At 41.8% G+C, this 14408-nt stretch overlaps 1 protein-coding gene across 3 annotated transcripts in view; it reads left to right on the forward strand.

The window, feature by feature from the left end:
- Positions 1-14408, forward strand: part of anks1b (ankyrin repeat and sterile alpha motif domain containing 1B) — a 414498-nt gene that overhangs the window by 282260 nt on the left and 117830 nt on the right. For all 3 annotated transcript variants that reach the window (XM_065008369.1, XM_065008370.1, XM_065008371.1), the window contains 2 exons: positions 8888-9552; positions 9878-9997. In XM_065008369.1, coding sequence (XP_064864441.1) covers positions 8888-9552; positions 9878-9997 — 785 coding nt within the window. The remainder of the gene's footprint in view (positions 1-8887; positions 9553-9877; positions 9998-14408) is intronic.

Below are 14408 nucleotides of genomic sequence, written 5' to 3' on the forward strand. Positions count from 1 at the left end.
AATAGTTGATTCTAATATGTTTATTTGATCATGTATTTGTTTTTGCTGTTTGTTCTTTGTTATAGAGGCAAAAAGATTGGAGAAGTATTTTATCCATACATCTCCGTTTTGGAAAGATAACTCTTCATGCTGTTTGTTTAGTGTGTTCCAATTTTCCAGAAGTGGTTAGATTCTATGGATTCTTCAATTACATTGAGCTGGTCCTTCTTTTTCCGTAGTGTATTTCTGTATTGTTTCTCTCTCTCTCTCTCTCTCTCTCTCGCTCTCGCTCTCGCTCTGTCTGTCTGTCTGTCTGTCTGTCTGTCTGTCTGTCTGTCTCTCTGTCTCCCTGTCTCTCTCCCTGTCTCTCTCCCTGTCTCTCTCTCTGTCTCTCTGTCTGTCTCTCTGTCTCTCTGTCTCTCTGTCTCTCTCTCTGTCTCTCTCTCTCTCTGTCTCTCTCTCTCTGTCTCTCTCTCTCTGTCTCTCTCTCTCTGTCTCTCTCTCTCTCTCTGTCTGTCTGTCTCTCTCTCTCTCTCTCTCTCTCTCTCTCTGTCTCTCTCTCTGTCTCTCTCTCTCTGTCTCTCTCTCTCTGTCTCTCTCTCTCTGTCTCTCTCTCTGTCTCTCTCTCTCTCTCTCTCTCTCTCTGTCTCTCTCTCGCTCTGTCTCTCTCTCTCGCTCTGTCTTTCTCTCTCTCTCTCTCTCTCTCTCTCTCTCTCTCTCTCTCTGTCTGTCTGTCTGTCTGTCTGTCTGTCTGTCTGTCTGTCTGTCTGTCTGTCTGTCTGTCGTCTTCCTTATCTCTCTCCCACTTTAATTGTTTTCTCTCGCTCTCTTTCTTGCTCTTTGAGTGTTAGTGATGTGATGCTTATCAGTGGAGGGGCTTGTACACAGTCTTAATACACTCTGACAACACCCAGGGAGAGAGAGCATTGCCCACTGAGGCACACAGATTCGCACACACAAACTGCTGCTCTCTCTCTCTCTCTCTCTCTCTCTCTCTCTCTCTCTCTCTGTCTGTCTTTCTGTCTCTCTCTCACTCTCTGTCTTTCTGTCTCTCTCACTCTGTATTTCTCTCACTCTTTTTCTGTCTCTCTTTGTTTCTGTCTTTGTCTCTCTGTCTCTGTCTCTCTCTCTCTGTTTCTATCTCTCTCCCTCTCTGTCTCAGTCTCTCTCGCGCTGTCTCTGTATACTGTATATATACAGTGCATTCTAAAAGTATTCAGACCCCTTGACTTTTTCCACATTTTGTTACGTTACAGCCTTATTCTAAAATGTATTAGAATATTGATTCAAATTGCTATGAGACTCGAAATTGAGCTCAGGTGCATCCTTTTTCCATTGGTCATCCTTGAGATGTTTCTACAACATGATTGGAGTCCACCTGTGGTAAATTCAATTGATTGGACATGATTTAGAAAGGCACACATCTGTCTATATGGTCCCACAGTTGACAGGGCATGTCAGAGCAAAAACCAAGCCATGAGGTCGAAAGAATTGTCCGTAGAGCTCCGAGACAGGATTGTGTCGAGGCACATATCTGGGGAAGGGTACTAAAACATTTCTGCAGTATTGAAGGTCCCCAAGAACACAATGGCCTCCATCGTTCTAAAATGGAAGAAGTTTGAAACCACCAAGACTCTTCCTAGAGCTGTCCACCCAGCCAAACTGAACAATCGGAGGAGAAGGGCCTTGGTCAGGTAGGTGACCATGAACCTGATGGTCAATCTGAGTTTCTCTGTGGAGATGGGAGAACCTTCCAGAAGGACAACCATCTCTGAGGCACTCCACCAGTCAGACCTTTATGGTAGAGTGGCCTGATGGAAGCCACTCCTCAGTAAAAGGCATATGACAGCCCCCTAAAGGACTCTCAGACCATGAGAATCAAGATTCTCTGGTCTGATGAAACCAAGATTGAACTCTTTGGCCTGAATGCCAAACATCACGGTTGGAGGAAACATGGTGGTGGCAGCATCATACTGTGGGGATGTTTTTCAGCGACAGGGACTGGGAGACTAGTCGGGATTGAAGGAACGATGAACGGAGCAAAGTACAGAAAAATCCTTGATGAAAACCTGCTCCAGAGCGCTGAGGATCTCAGACTGGGGCGAAGGTTCGCCTTCCAACAGGACAATGACTGTTACGGATACAGTTATCCTGTGTGTCTATTTGTTTTCTCTTCTTCTGCCCTAGTCACAGGTGACAGTAATCAGTCGCCAATCCGAAGACACACCTGCTCCGTTTCCCTTACCCAATCACATCCCCTTTCCCCTCGTTTAAAAACCCAGTCAGTTGTTTTCCCAAACTCTCTCTCTCCCTCTCTCTTTGGATGGAGCTATCTCTCTTTTGTTTTGGTGCCTACATCTCACTTTGTCCGTTACCCTGTGAGTATGTGTTGTTGTGGTGTATGACTGTTTGTTTGTTGGTGGGAAAAGGGGATCCCAAACCAAGTCGCCCATGGGCAAGCACTACCCGTAGGAAAACGTTGTCTAAATACCCTAGTTAGAACTGGGCGGACCACCCACTGTATTTTATTGGTTAGTTAGCTAACTGTTCTTGAACCAGGTAGACTAGTTTAGAGGGTTTTTTGGATAAGTATGATTTCTTTCCTTGGGTCCAGCTCAGCCCCTTTTCCCCACACCCCATTACCTTAAGTGTTTGACGGTAGGTTTAAGTTGTCTGTTTTTTTCTTTTACTTTTCTCTGTTCCTTTTCGCTGTTATGATTTGCATGAGATATGTTACAGGTCTCTTTTCCATCCCCCCTAGACTGCAGGTCAAAAGGGGTTCGTAACAATGACCCTAAGCTCACAGCCAAGACTACGCAGGAGTGGCTTCGGGACAAGTCTCTGAATGTCCTTGAGTGGCCCAGCCAGAGCCCAGACTTGAACCCGATCGAACATCTCTGGAGAGACCTGAAAATAGCTGTGCAGCGTCGCTCCCCATCCAACCTGGCAGCGCTTTAGAGGATCTGCAGAAAAGAATGGGAGAAACTCCCCAAATACAGGTGTGCCAAGCTTGTAGCGTCATACCCAAGAAGACTCAAGCCTGTAATCGATGCCAAAGGGGCTTCAACAAAGTACTGAGTAAAGGGTCTGAATAGTTATGTAAATGTGATATTTCAGTTTTGTATTTTTTTTTAAATATATATATACATTTTCTAAAATGTCTTAAAACCTGTTTTTCCTTTGTCATCATTGGGTATTGTGTATACTGCCCTACCTAGAAGAAAGGCAGTAACTGCTCATTTGGTTGAAAATGAGTTAATGCAATTTTTCTCATATTAAATACATGCTTAATCATGTGGATAAGTATCCTTCCTCTACTGTATTGTGTTTTGGAGAAAATGGGGGGGGTCATGTTAGCAGTAACTGCACAAAGTTACTGTTAAACCAAGGTAAATAAAAGCCATTTTTCTCAGTTCCACTCTATGAACAGTTGCTGCTTGGTAGGGCAGTATAGATTGACGAGGAAAAATAACAATTTAATCAATTTTAGAATAATGCTGTAATGTAACAAAATGTGGAAAAAGCCAAGGGGTCTGAATACTTTGAACACACACACACACACACACACACACACACACACACACACACACACACACACACACACACACACACACACACACACACACACACACACACACACACACACACACACACACACACTAACACACACACACACACACACACACACACACACACACACACACACACACACACACACACACACACACACACACACACACACACACACACACAAAATCTCCCCTGATGTATCCAGCTAATGACTAATCTTTTTATGTATTTAAAGATTATAAGGTGCATAACATTATCCAATTATATTATTAGAACCAACAGACTCATGTGGGATCCAGTAACATTAGGTCTCCCTCTCAGAGCTTTACTGTGTAAATGTCTGTATATCCACCATGGTACTGTGTAAATGTCTGCATATCCACCATGGTACTGTGTAAATGTCTGTATATCCACCATGGTACTGTGTAAATGTCTGTATATCCACCATGGTACTGTGTAAATGTCTGTGTATCCACCATGGTACTGTGTAAATGTCTGTATATCCACCATGGTACTGTGTAAATGTCTGTATATCCACCATGGTACTGTGTAAATGTCTGTGTATCCACCATGGTACTGTGTAAATGTCTGTATATCCACCATGGTACTGTGTAAATGTCTGTATATCCACCATGGTACTGTGTAAATGTCTGCATATCCACCATGGTACTGTGTAAATGTCTGCATATCCACCATGGTACTGTGTAAATGTCTGCATATCCACCATGGTACTGTGTAAATGTATGTTTATCCACCATGGTACTGTGTAAATGTCTGCATATCCACCATGGTACTGTGTAAATGTCTGCATATCCACCATGGTACTGTGTAAATGTCTGCATATCCACCATGGTACTGTGTAAATGTCTGCATATCCACCATGGTACTGTGTAAATGTCTGCATATCCACCATGGTACTGTGTAAATGTCTGCATATCCACCATGGTACTGTGTAAATGTCTGCATATCCACCATGGTACTGTGTAAATGTCTGTATATCCACCATGGTACTGTGTAAATGTCTGCATATCCACCATGGTACTGTGTAAATGTCTGCATATCCACCATGGTACTGTGTAAATGTCTGTATATCCACCATGGTACTGTGTAATTATCTGCGTATCCACCATGGTACTGTGTAAATGTCTGCGTATCCACCATGGTACTGTGTAAATGTCTGCGTATCCACCATGGTACTGTGTAAATGTCTGCATATCCACCATGGTACTGTGTAAATGTCTGCATATCCACCATGGTACTGTGTAAATGTATGCTTATCCACCATGGTACTGTGTAAATGTATGTTTATCCACCATGGTACTGTGTAATTATCTGTGTATCCACCATGGTACTGTGTAAATGTCTGTATATCCACCATGGTACTGTATAATTATCTGTGTATCCACCATGGTACTGTGTAAATGTATGTTTATCCACCATGGTACTGTGTAAATGTCTGTATATCCACCATGGTACTGTGTAAATGTCTGTATGTCCACCATGGTACTGTGTAAATGTCTGTGTGTCCACCATGGTACTGTGTAAATGTCTGTGTATCCACCATGGTACTGTGTAAATGTCTGTGTGTCCACCATGGTACTGTGTAAATGTCTGTGTATCCACCATGGTACTGTGTATTGTCCGTGTGTCCACCATGGTATTATACTTTATAAACACACACACACACGCACACAGACCATGTTGTCCTGCTGATCATCGTTTTGCTCACTGATATTACACACACTGATACACACAGCTCCTTTTGGCTGAATATCTGTTTGTCTGTTTACACGAAGACTAAGTAGAACACTGTATACCATCCCCGGGCAGAATCACACACATACACACATACATAGATATACGGGCCAGTTCTCTTTCTGAGTTAGACCAAAAGAAAGACTCTCCTCTCTCTGTCTCCCAATCCCTCTTTCACCCCACTGCACACAGACAGTGGCTGTCTCTCTCAAAGCATCCATTTGGCTCTAAGTACACCTCACAGAACTCAGTCAATGGGCCAGACACACTGATACATCACACATGTGCTCTCTCTCTCTCTCTCTCTCTCTCTCTCTCTCTCTCTCTCTTCTCTCTCTCTCCTTTTCTCTCTCTCTCTCTTCTCTCTCTCTCTCTTCTTTTCTCTCTCTCTTCTTTTCTCTCTCCCTCTCTCTCTCTTCTCTTCTCTCCTCTCTCTCTTTTTTCTCTCTATTCTCTCACACACACCCAGTGATGTTGACCAGGCAGCCGTGTCAGACCTCTGTCAGGAGTTGTGTAGTGTGTACGTAGGAGCCTGCATCTTGACAGGGCAGCAGCAGATGTATGTGTTTCCCTCTATCATTCTTCTCTCTGTCTCTCTCTTGTTTTTAACCTTTATTTTAACTCTCTGTTAATCCTGATTCTGATGTGTTTTTCTCTAGTTTTAACATAGGCCCTCTTTCCTCTGTATTGCTGTGTGTTTTTCTAGATTGGTATGGTTATGGATATGGTTATGGTTATGTTATGGTATGGTTATGGTATGGATATGGTTATGGTATGGTTATGGATATGGTATGGGTATAGTTATGTTATGGTATGGATATGGTTATGTATGGTTATGTATGGATATGGTTATGGTATGGTTATGGTATGGTTATGGATATGGTATGGGTATAGTTATGTTATGGTATGGATATGGTTATGTATGGATATGGTTATGGATATGGTTATGTTATGGATATGGTTATGGTTATGGATATGGTTATGGGTATGGTTATGGATATGGTATGGGTATAGTTATGTTATGGCATGAATATGGTTATGTATGGTTATGGTATGGATATGGTTATGTTATGGTATGGGTATGGTTATGGATATGGTATGGGTATAGATATGGTTATGTATGGATATGGTTATGGTATGGGTATGGATATGGTATGGTTATGGATATGGTATGGGTATAGTTATGTTATGGTATGGATATGGTTATGTATGGATATGGTTATGTTATGGTATGGTTATGGTTATGGATATGGTATGGGTATAGTTATGATATGGATATGGTTATGTATGGATATGGTTATGGTTATGGTATGGATATGGTTATGGTTATGGTATGGATATGGTTTGGTATGGATATGGTTATGGTATGGATATGGTTATGGTATGTATACGGTTATGGATATGGTTATGTATGGATATGGTTATGGTATGGTTATGGTATGGATATGGTATGGATATGGTTATGGTTATGGATATTGTTATGTATGGATATGGTTATGGATATGGTTATGTATGGATATGGTTATGGTTATGATATGGATATGGTATGGGTATGGTTATGTATGGATATGGTTATGATATGGATATGGTATGGTTATGGATATGGTTATGTATGGTATGGATATGGTTATGTATGGATATGGTTATGTATGGTTATGATATGGTTATGTATGGATATGGTTATGGTATGTATACGGTTATGGATATGGTTATGTATGGATATGGTTATGGTATGGTTATGGTATGGATATGGTATGGATATGGTTATGGTTATGGATATTGTTATGTATGGATATGGTTATGGATATGGATATGGTTATGGATATGGTTATGTATGGATATGGTTATGATATGGATATGGTATGGGTATGGTTATGTATGGATATGGTTATGATATGGATATGGTATGGTTATGGATATGGTTATGTATGGTATGGATATGGTTATGTATGGATATGGTTATGTATGGATATGGTTATGTATGGATATGGTTATGTATGGATATGGTTATGATATGGATATGGTATGGATATGGTTATGTTATGGTTATGTATATGGTTATGGTATGGTTATGGTATGGATATGGTTATGGATATAGTTATGGTATGGATATGGTTATGGTTATGGTATGGTATGGATATGGTTATGGTATGGATATGGTATGGATATGGTTATGGATATAGTTATGGTATGGATATGGTTATGGATATGGTTATGGTATGGATATGGTTATGGTATGGATATGGTATGGATATGGTTATGGATATAGTTATGGTATGGATATGGTTATGGATATGGTTATGGTATGGATATGGTTATGGTATGGATATGGTTATGTTATGGATATGGGTATGGACATGGTTATGGATATAGTTATGGTATGGATATGGTTATGTATATGGTTATGGTATGTATATGGTTATGGTATGGTTATGGTATGGATATAGTTATGGATATGGTTATGTATATGGTTATGGTATGGATATGGTTATGGATATAGTTATGGTTATGGTATGGATATGGTTATGTATGGTATGGATATGTATGGATATGTTTATGTATGGTTATGGTATGGTTATGGTATGGATATGGTTATGTATGGTTATGGTTATGTATGGCTATGGTTATGTATGGATATGGTTATGGTATGGATATGGTTATGGTATGGATATGGTTATGGATATAGTTATGGTTATGGTATGGATATGGGTATGGTATGGTTATGTTATGGTATGGATATGGTTATGTTATGGTTATGGTTATGTATATGGTATGGTTATGGTTATGGTATGGATATGGTTATGATATGGATATGGTTATGGTTATGGTATGGATATGGGTATGGTATGGTTATGTTATGGTATGGATATGGTTATGTTATGGTTATGGTTATGTATATGGTATGGTTATGGTTATGGTATTGATATGGTTATGATATGGATATGGTTATGTTATGGATATGGTTATGGTATGGATATGGTTATATATGGTTATGATATGGTTATGGTTATGATATGGTTATGATATGGTTATGGTATTGGTATGGTTATGGTATGGATATGGTTATATATGGTTATGATATGGTTATGGTTATGATATGGTTATGATATGGTTATGGTATTGGTATGGTTATGGTATGGATATGGTTATGGTATGGTTATGGTATGGTTATGGATATGGTTATGGTATGGATGTGGTATGGATATGGTTATGGGTGTGGTATGGTTATGTTATGGTATGGTTGTGGTATGGGTGTGGTATGGATATGGTTATGGTAATGGTATGGTTATGGTATGGATATGGTTATGGTGTGGATATGGTTATGGGTGTGATATGGTTATGGTATGGTTGTGGTATGGATATGGTATGGTTATGGTATGGATATGGTATGGTTATGGTAAGGATATGGTATGGTTATGGTGCACCTTTTACTTTCTCCATGTTAGCACAAGAGAAAGAGAGGGAGATCTCATAAGATTGGTTGCTGTGTGCAACCAATCTGTGGGTCTGTGTATGTATGTTGGACCTGGAATATGTGATTGGTGCACTCCAACATTAACTTGTGTGTGTTTTCTCTCCTCAGACGACGGGCCGTACCAGCAGAACCCTCCCCCCGCCTCTTCCAATACACTCCCACTACCAGACGACCGACGGCAGAGCCTCGTCCCTGTAGAGTTCGCCGGCCTCCTCCACGGCTCCTCGCCGGCCTGCGAGACGCCCGACACACCCTACCACTTCTACACCTCCAACACCAACCCCAAAGCCCGAAAACACACCCCCTCGGACCCCCACACCAGCCCGGTAACCACCCTCGGTAACCACGGCAACCTCACTTCGGTAACCCAGCCCCCTGAATTAGGAATTGGACCGCCACCGCCTCTCATTATCCCTCACACAGGAAACAAGGCGTTGGCTCTGAAGACCCCCAAAGACCCCATCAAAGACGACAGACCCCCCAAACCTCAGGTAGTCTATCGCACCATCTTCCACACCCGGGTTAACCAGAACCCCCAGAGCGCCTTGCCCTCCTCCTCCTCGCCATATGGTTGGAACCGGGAGGCGGTGGTGGTGAGGGGGGGTGTGTCGGGAGCTGGTGGACCTAGGGAGGGGACACCGGGGTCTGGGTATGAGGACAGGGCCTTTACCCTGGGCAGGATGAGATCCATACCTCGCAGTGTGCTGGACCTAAAGCTCTCCAAGTCACTGTCCAAGTCTGACTCCAACCTGGTGGCTGTGTCACCCATACAGGTCTGTTGTCGTGTTTATATCCCCTTTTCATGGAGAAACAGTGCTGTTATTTTGACCATTCCCTCTTTATCTTGTGTGAAATGTCAGGTGTAATATTAATTGCGGTTAAAAGTACTGCCCCAGGCTTATTACACTGAGAGGGTGGGTCTTGGTAAATGTAACCGTTTGTTTGGTTACCATTGGGGGAATGACTATTACAGAACCTCACCTTAGAATTTGCTTCAAGCCACAGACAGTTGTCCAACTTGATAAACGATATTGATTCAATTGATGGATCCATTGTTAAACGTAGATTAATGGACAGTGTGTTGACTGTCTCTTTCAGGAGGAGTACCACTGGGGGTCGGGGGCCAGGGGCCAGGGGCCGAGAGGAAGCCCAGGGGACACCGCCAGTCCTGGGGGCCAGCTTGAGAGAACACCCTCCTTCACTGCTGAATGGGAGGAGGTGAGAGAAGCACGTGTTGTGGCTGCTGTTCAGTCAGATAGAAATGTCATGTCTAGAACTTAAACAAAGAAGAAATGGCGTGGTCTATTATGACGTGGTCAATTATCTGTGAGTCTGTTCTACACAATTAGTTTGTGGTCCAAGAGAAAAATGACATGAATGTCCAGGTTACTTTACTTTCTCTTCTATAAAGTTAAAAAAAAAAAAAAAGTGAGAGAAAATTTAAAAAAGAGATTGAATAAGAAAGAAGGTTTGAAAAATGCATGCTGTGATGGAGAGAGAGCGAGATGGAGAGATAGAAAGTAAATGCATCACAAGAAAAGCATTAGTGGTGGCGTGTGTGCTGCCCGGGGGTGGTGTACGGGTGGTGGTAAAGTACCTCTGACATACTTTTAAGCATGATTGTGATCCACGTGTTTATTTCCATTGGTGAGAAATATTATACACACTGACTCACAGCCAAATGATCTTCTGGTCACTATTCACACTATTCACACTGACTTACAGCCAAATGATCTTCTGGTCACTATTCACACTATTCACACTGACTTACAGCCAAATGATCTTCTGGTCACTATTCACACTATTCACACTGACTCACAGCCAAATGATCTTCTGGTCACTATTCACACTGACTCACAGCCAAATGATCTTCTGGTCACTATTCACACTATTCACACTGACTCACAGCCAAATGATCTTCTGGTCACTATTCACACTGACTCACAGCCAAATGATCTTCTGGTCACTATTCACACTGACTCACAGCCAAATGATCTTCTGGTCACTATTCACACTATTCACACTGACTCACAGCCAAATGATCTTCTGGTCACTATTCACACTATTCACACTGACTCACAGCCAAATGATCTTCTGGTCACTATTCACACTATTCACACTGACTCACAGCCAAATGATCTTCTGGTCACTATTCACACTGACTCACAGCCAAATGATCTTCTGGTCACTATTCACACTATTCACACTGACTCACAGCCAAATGATCTTCTGGTCACTATTCACACTATTCACACTGACTCACAGCCAAATGATCTTCTGGTCACTATTCACACTGACTCACAGCCAAATGATCTTCTGGTCACTATTCACACTATTCACACTGACTCACAGCCAAATGATCTTCTGGTCACTATTCACACTATTCACACTGACTCACAGCCAAATGATCTTCTGGTCACTATTCACACTATTCACACTGACTCACAGCCAAATGATCTTCTGGTCACTATTCACACTATTCACACTGACTCACAGCCAAATGATCTTCTGGTCACTATTCACACTGACTCACAGCCAAATGATCTTCTGGTCACTATTCACACTATTCACACTGACTCACAGCCAAATGATCTTCTGGTCACTATTCACACTATTCACACTGACTCACAGCCAAATGATCTTCTGGTCACTATTCACACTATTCACACTGACTCACAGCCAAATGATCTTCTGGTCACTATTCACACTGACTCACAGCCAAATGATCTTCTGGTCACTATTCACACTATTCACACTGACTCACAGCCAAATGATCTTCTGGTCACTATTCACACTATTCACACTGACTCACAGCCAAATGATCTTCTGGTCAAAATTCACACTATTCACACTGACTCACAGCCAAATGATCTTCTGGTCACTATTCACACTGACTCACAGCCAAATGATCTTCTGGTCACTATTCACACTATTCACACTGACTCACAGCCAAATGATCTTCTGGTCACTATTCACACTATTCACACTGACTCACAGCCAAATGATCTTCTGGTCACTATTCACACTATTCACACTGACTCACAGCCAAATGATCTTCTGGTCACTATTCACACTATTCACACTGACTCACAGCCAAATGATCTTCTGGTCACTATTCACACTATTCACACTGACTCACAGCCAAATGATCTTCTGGTCACTATTCACACTGACTCACAGCCAAATGATCTTCTGGTCACTATTCACACTATTCACACTGACTCACAGCCAAATGATCTTCTGGTCACTATTCACACTATTCACACTGACTCACAGCCAAATGATCTTCTGGTCACTATTCACACTATTCACACTGACTCACAGCCAAATGATCTTCTGGTCACTATTCACACTGACTCACAGCCAAATGATCTTCTGGTCACTATTCACACTATTCACACTGACTCACAGCCAAATGATCTTCTGGTCACTATTCACACTATTCACACTGACTCACAGCCAAATGATCTTCTGGTCAAAATTCACACTATTCACACTGACTCACAGCCAAATGATCTTCTGGTCACTATTCACACTGACTCACAGCCAAATGATCTTCTGGTCACTATTCACACTATTCACACTGACTCACAGCCAAATGATCTTCTGGTCACTATTCACACTATTCACACTGACTCACAGCCAAATGATCTTCTGGTCACTATTCACACTGACTCACAGCAAAATGATCTTCTGGTCACTATTCACACTGACTCACAGCCAAATGATCTTCTGGTCACTATTCACACTGACTCACAGCCAAATGATCTTCTGGTCACTATTCACACTGACTCACAGCCAAATGATCTTCTGGTCACTATTCACACTATTCACACTGACTCACAGCCAAATGATCTTCTGGTCACTATTCACACTATTCACACTGACTCACAGCCAAATGATCTTCTGGTCACTATTCACACTATTCACACTGACTCACAGCCAAATGATCTTCTGGTCACTATTCACACTGACTCACAGCCAAATGATCTTCTGGTCACTATTCACACTATTCACACTGACTCACAGCCAAATGATCTTCTGGTCACTATTCACACTATTCACACTGACTCACAGCCAAATGATCTTCTGGTCACTATTCACACTGACTCACAGCCAAATGATCTTCTGGTCACTATTCACACTATTCACACTGACTCACAGCCAAATGATCTTCTGGTCACTATTCACACTATTCACACTGACTCACAGCCAAATGATTTTCTGGTCACTATTCACACTGACTCACAGCCAAATGATCTTCTGATCACCATTCACACTATTCACACTGACTCACAGCCAAATGATCTTCTGATCACCATTCACACTATTCACACTGACTCACAGCCAAATGATCTTCTGATCACCATTCATTCTATTCACACGGACTCACAGCCAAATTATCTTCTGATCACTATTTACACTATTCACACTGACTCACAGGCAAATGATCTTCTGGTCACTATTCACACTGACTCACAGCCAAATGATCTTCTGATCACTATTCACACTGACTCACAGCCAAATTAACTTCTGGTCACTATTCACACTATTCACACTGACTCACAGCCAAATGATCTTCTGGTCACTATTCACACTGACTCACAGCCAAATGATCTTCTGATCACTATTCACACTGACTCACAGCCAAATGATCTTCTGATCACTATTCACACTGACTCACAGCCAAATTAACTTCTGGTCACTATTCACACTATTCACACTGACTCACAGCCAAATGATCTTCTGGTCACTATTCACACTGACTCACAGCCAAATGATCTTCTGATCACTATTCACACTGACTCACAGCCAAATGATCTTCTGGTCACTATTCACACTATTCACACTGACTCACAGCCAAATGATTTTCTGATCACTATTCACACTATTCACACTGACTCACAGCCAAATTATCTTCTGATCACTATTCACACTGACTCACAGCCAAATTAACTTCTGGTCACTATTCACACTGACTCACAGCCAAATGATCTTTTGGTCACTATTCACACTGACTCACAGCCAAATGATCTTCTGATCACTATTCACACTGACTCACAGCCAAATGATCTTCTGATAACTATTCACACTGACTCACAGCCAAATGATCTCCTGGTCACTATTCACACTGACTCACAGCCAAATGATCTTCTGATAACTATTCACACTGACTCACAGCCAAATGATCTTCTGATCACTATTCACACTGACTCACAGCCAAATGATCTTCTGATCACTATTCACACAGACTCACAGCCAAATGATCTCCTGGTCACTATTCACACAGACACACACCAGTACTAATGCTTTTCTTGGGTGTATTTGGAGAGGTGACCGATGTTAAGATGTGCAAGAAAAGGAGTCCAACTTCATACACAGGAACTCACCCAGGAACACATCCAGGAACACGCACACGTTAAGCCACATCTTCCATACACATATGATCAGCCTATACAATTCATTAGAAAGATATCAACCTCACTAATTGCCACTTTACAGTCCAAAACATCATCATTAGTGTAGAGCCTTGTTCTAGACTGGATTCTGCACTCCTGAACATAGCAACAAAACACTTAAGCTGATTGGCTAATATACTGGGTGTGTTTGACATGTGTGATCTAATTGA

The sequence above is a fragment of the Oncorhynchus nerka genome, linkage group LG23, assembly GCF_034236695.1.
Source record: "Oncorhynchus nerka isolate Pitt River linkage group LG23, Oner_Uvic_2.0, whole genome shotgun sequence".
In the NCBI taxonomy this organism is placed as follows: Eukaryota; Metazoa; Chordata; class Actinopteri; order Salmoniformes; family Salmonidae; genus Oncorhynchus; species Oncorhynchus nerka.